At 40.1% G+C, this 4,786-nt stretch overlaps 1 protein-coding gene across 1 annotated transcript in view; it reads left to right on the top strand.

Moving 5' to 3' along the window:
* LOC106535787 (receptor-type tyrosine-protein phosphatase N2) overlaps positions 1 to 4,786 on the top strand; it is a gene marked incomplete at its 5' end in the record, with an annotated part of 35,435 nt that overhangs the window by 22,366 nt on the left and 8,283 nt on the right. The window contains 2 exon segments of the mRNA XM_014032872.1: positions 3,491 to 3,610; positions 3,688 to 3,854. Coding sequence (XP_013888326.1) covers positions 3,491 to 3,610; positions 3,688 to 3,854 — 287 coding nt within the window.

The following is a 4,786-nucleotide window of genomic DNA, read 5'->3' as shown; positions in this document are numbered from 1 at the left end:
GTGTTGGACGGAAAGGTCCCCTCATCAAACACGAGGTGTCTCTGAAATCCTAATGAAGCCAGAAAATAAAATTAGTCCCTGAAACTCATTTATTACATGTAACATGAAATCTGAATCTTTTTTWAAAGTGTGTTTTGTTTGTAAAGCGTTGATTTACAGGGAAAAAACAACACTTAGTGGTGAAGACTGACTTGAATTTCAGTCGGTTAAAAGATGAACTGTTGCTACAGCGTCGGGTGTTTAAAGTAGTGGAGGAAACATTTGGAAGAACTCAAACCTGAAAGAAGAAAACTAGAAAGACAGATTCAGATTAAAGAAGCATCCCAAATAAACTGAAAGTGTGATCCTGTTGAAACTGTTGCATCTCATTGGTTTTCAATWGTTTCAAAAACTGGGATTTCAAAACTAGAAGGAAGGATCGTCTTTAAATATTTAAAAATGTCTGTTTTTAAAAGACCAAAGCAAAGAGGGATGTGGGATCTCTGTGGGATTTGTACAGAGGCTGTTTGGTGACATTGGATTTAAAAAAAGTATCCTGTGGCCACACGATAATTGTGTGATTGTGATAATTATTGTGACCACGGAATAATTATTGCATTTATTACTATGCAGAGACTGTTGATTATTTACATCAGGGGTTCTCAAACTTTTTGGGTCTGGGGACCCCTTACAAAGGCAAAAAGATTCCAGGGACCCCCCTCAAAAAACCCCATGCTGTTAATGTAAAATAATTTACTGTTATTTTAACCTCTAAATGTCATGGTAATAATATTTTGTTTGGTTTAGTATGTTTGTTTTACTAGTGCATTATTCCCCACATGCATTTTTTTGAAATAAAAAACAAATGAGCAATTTCTTGAAATTTTTTGAGGACCCCCAAGAAATGACTCACGGGCCCCTGGGGGTCCTGGGACCTCAGTTTGAGAACCTCTGGTTTACATGGGCAAGTTTGAATTTATTTTATTTTATTTTAATACAGGAAGGAATGAAAGGAGTCTATGTTAGGTGTAAATTTATTCTCAGCATTATATGTTGCAGCTATAAGACACACASGGGACAACTGGAGTTGTATTTGTCCAAAACGCTTTTGTTTTGTTTTTTTAGGTGAACACTCAAAACAGTTTCCTCTAACACAACTAAGGCTACGTTCACACTGCAGTTCTTAACACTCTCTGGCTTTATTTTTTTAAAGTCCCATTTTTTTGGCGAAAACAATCACATAACATTTTAAATGCAACCTCCACCAGACTCCAGTGTGAACTCTACACTGCACTGGTGTCAGCTGCTTGTTTACATAGTTAGCTGGACGTTAATATCAGCTGTTTTGGCAGATTCTCAGTCATCCAGGACGTGGAAAATTAAAAGTAAAAAGACTAAGCAACTGSACTTCAGATATATTCAGATATATATCCGAATCAGTTCCACCTACTGAAAAGGCCCGGGTCGGATTTGAAAAATCTGATTTCTCGCGTTCAAAAAGGGTCATATCTGGTTTGGGTCACATTTTCCTGCAYCGTGAACGTAGCCTAAGGAGTGAAAGGAGTCGGAGTTGTGTTGTGTTCAGGAACYCAGCCAAAAATCTGTTTTCCGACACATGCTTGGGGCATTCATTGTCATCTCAAATTATAAAAGATGAATGGTTTATTGAAAAGTTAGCACGCTGTACACACTGCTCAGAAATTTTAATCCAATGTCTCCGGACACCATGCCTGTTTAAAGGCACAGTGTGTGGGATTTTTTCAATTCTTTGAGCCGAAATTGAGATAATCACTAATGACAATAATAAAAAACATGTCTAATCATTGCAGACAAAGACCTTGTTTTATTATTTTTACCTTATAAAAAGCTGTTTATATCTCCATGGTTGCGGGTCGCCACTACAGGCAGCCGCCATCTTGTCTACGAAGGCTCATGAAGGACAAACTGCGGTGGCGGCATCAAAAACGGTTTTAGTTGTAATACTATAAATGTAATATTTGTTGTCTGTCATTGTAGCTGGGATAATTTTACTTATTAAAGCTCATAATCTTACCACTTGAAACACCACTAGCCCTGAAGCTGCTGGTAGACATCGCGGTTGGAATTATCAAAGGTTTTTGACACCTGAGAGACACCGTAGCAACTCCTTTGTGTTTGGAAGCGGGGGGTGGGGGTGGGGGGAGGACCAGGGAGGATGATTCAACCTCTCAATCACTAGATGTCGCTGAAAACAACAAATCCTACACACTGCGCCTTTAAATAAAAGTTATTAAAAGTGTGTGCTGTGGAAATTAGTTGATTAATATCATTCTAATGATTCTTTAAACCAAAGCTTTCGACTGTACTGACCAAACATCTCCAACGATTCAATCAAAGATCCAGACTTTAACAGGAAAAAAAACAAGAAACATTTGAAGAAACCTCTAAAAGTTTCAGCTGAGATCATTATCGCTCATCATGAATTCATCTCAGCTTTYTGTTTTTTACAAGCTTCATCCAGCCCCCCTGCAGAGCTGGATTTAACCAGCATCATTGTGTTTTATCAGAGTTAATAATCAGCTGACCYTCTTCAAAGTTTTGCAAAGTACAAGACGTTCAGTTAACTTTCGCTGCAAAAAGCAAGTTTGAATAAAACAAGAACCGTACAAAGCTCAACTTTTAATAAAGGGAGCTTGTCCAGCCGGGTTTTCACCCTGTCAGCCCAACCAAATTAACACCATTTCTSAAAAAAAAAAAGTGCACCATCACACTTTTAGATCCATGAAGCTAATCAGTGAAGCAGTGGGGAGCTGAGAGAAGGGGCAGTAATTCCAAACCCGCCACAATTAGCATCCGTCGAGCTTCCACCAAGTTGTGGCGCACGTGGAGCCGTCTTGATTATGCAAGCCGGTGATGTGAGAGCCGTGTTGTTTTATAGCTCTCATTAACGGCCGGTCGTTACCTCTGATCAGAGCRGAATGGATCTCCTGAGCGGGGGCCGCCCGCCCAGCTGTAAGAATATGACTGCCATCAGGAAAAAATACAAGCAAGCGCCAACTCCGGCTGTCAAATGACCCAGATGAGGGAGAGAGAAGAGCCTTRACGGAAACTGTAATTACTTCTCGTGACGCCTGATTTCCTCACAGTAACCAAAGTCTGGGGTAACGTCTTAGACTTCTCCTCCAAATCAGAAGCCTCCATCCGTCCAGGATGATCGCTGGCAGAAAACTGGAACTAATTATGAACCAGTATTTCAAGTGAGTGAGGACACATGTCAGAGATGTGTTGACAGTTTTTTGAAGGTGTCGACAGCTTCACATGAGATCTTGTTCCACGTCAAGCTCTTGGCCGCTTCATGAATATGACTCCCACTCTGAAGAAATGACTAATTGCTTGACATTTCAGCMAACTTTGGAAGTTTGTTGAAGAACTTTGGGTTACACGCGTCTTTACTGTTGAGAGGCTGCTTGTCAAATCTACTAAAATCATCCCATTCACACTTGTGGTCTGATCAGAAACATCTTGTTTGCAGATGGTTTGGGAGAACGGCTGCGTGGTCATCGTCATGCTGACGCCGCTCGTGGAAAACGGAGTGAAGCAGTGCTACCATTACTGGCCCGATGAAGGGTCCAACCTGTACCACATCTACGAGGTCTGAAGGACTCACCGCTGACTCTGAAACGTTTGTCTTTTGTTAAATCMCTCAGACCGCTCGTCCTCTCCCGACAGGTGAACCTCGTATCTGAACACATCTGGTGTGARGACTTCCTGGTTCGCAGCTTCTACCTGAAGAACATGCAGACCAACGAGACCCGGACRGTCACTCAGTTCCACTTCCTGACCTGGCTCAACAAGAGCGTCCCGGAGACCAGCCGGARGCTCCTGGACTTCCGCAGGTAGACACTTCTTCACAGATTTTCCTTTTTTTTTAAATCACTAAATTGTTGAAAGCTAGTTCCATCTCCAACTATTGTTATATTGATTAAAAAACAATCAGTTGAAGCATCGCTGATCCTTCACTGACGTTTTACCACAAATATTCTTTAAAGGGGACATATCTGCAAAATCCACTTTTATAGTTGTTACGTACATTGTGTTGTGGAGTTTGAGTCTCTTGGAGGCAGAAAAGTAGAATTTAGACTTTCCTGGTTCTGCAGAGATATCTTTATTTTCTGTTTGGGTCAGATTTTTCAGCTTGTTCAGTTTTTTAAATTTTCTATAATGTGTCTGAACTATTACGTCAAATTACCATACGGTCTGGACTGACTTACTACCATTTCCTTGTCTTAATTCTCCTCTGGTTCTGGGTCAGCCTCTAGTTCTGGGTCAGACTCTGGCTCCAACATGTAAGGCTGTTTGAACYAGTCTTCTGTTGCTGACATCTTTTAATTAAATTGTAAATAAAATGTTTCTGCATTGCTAGAAAATGCAACCCCCCTCTCTCAAACCTAGGCTGGATTTTTGAGCGCAGATTCACTGAGAAACTTGCTGTTTCAGCAACATTTAATTTAAAAACTGTACTTTTGAGATTAAACAATTGTTCATAATTAATTTAAATAAATTACAAGTCTAAAGGGGCATAGACATTTCTCTTTTTTGTGTCGAAAAAATGTCGAAAAAGTATCGAACCGAATGGTGAATTTTCTGTAGAAAACTGCAAACTGTAACTTTATAAAACCTGCATTAAAACGCATAAAAGAAAAAAGTTTTGATCATGAAGKAAACAGAGGAATATCTGTGTTTAAACCTTGCAGCTCGTTTTCTTTCTGTTTGAGTTCAGGATGTATTGAGGGAATTCAGCTCCTTTATCTCATGCTCTCCTCTAAGT

Source organism: Austrofundulus limnaeus, unplaced genomic scaffold, assembly GCF_001266775.1.
Source record: "Austrofundulus limnaeus strain Quisiro unplaced genomic scaffold, Austrofundulus_limnaeus-1.0 Scaffold1564, whole genome shotgun sequence".
Lineage (NCBI taxonomy): Eukaryota > Metazoa > Chordata > Actinopteri > Cyprinodontiformes > Rivulidae > Austrofundulus > Austrofundulus limnaeus.
This window is presented reverse-complemented; position numbering and strand designations above follow the sequence as displayed.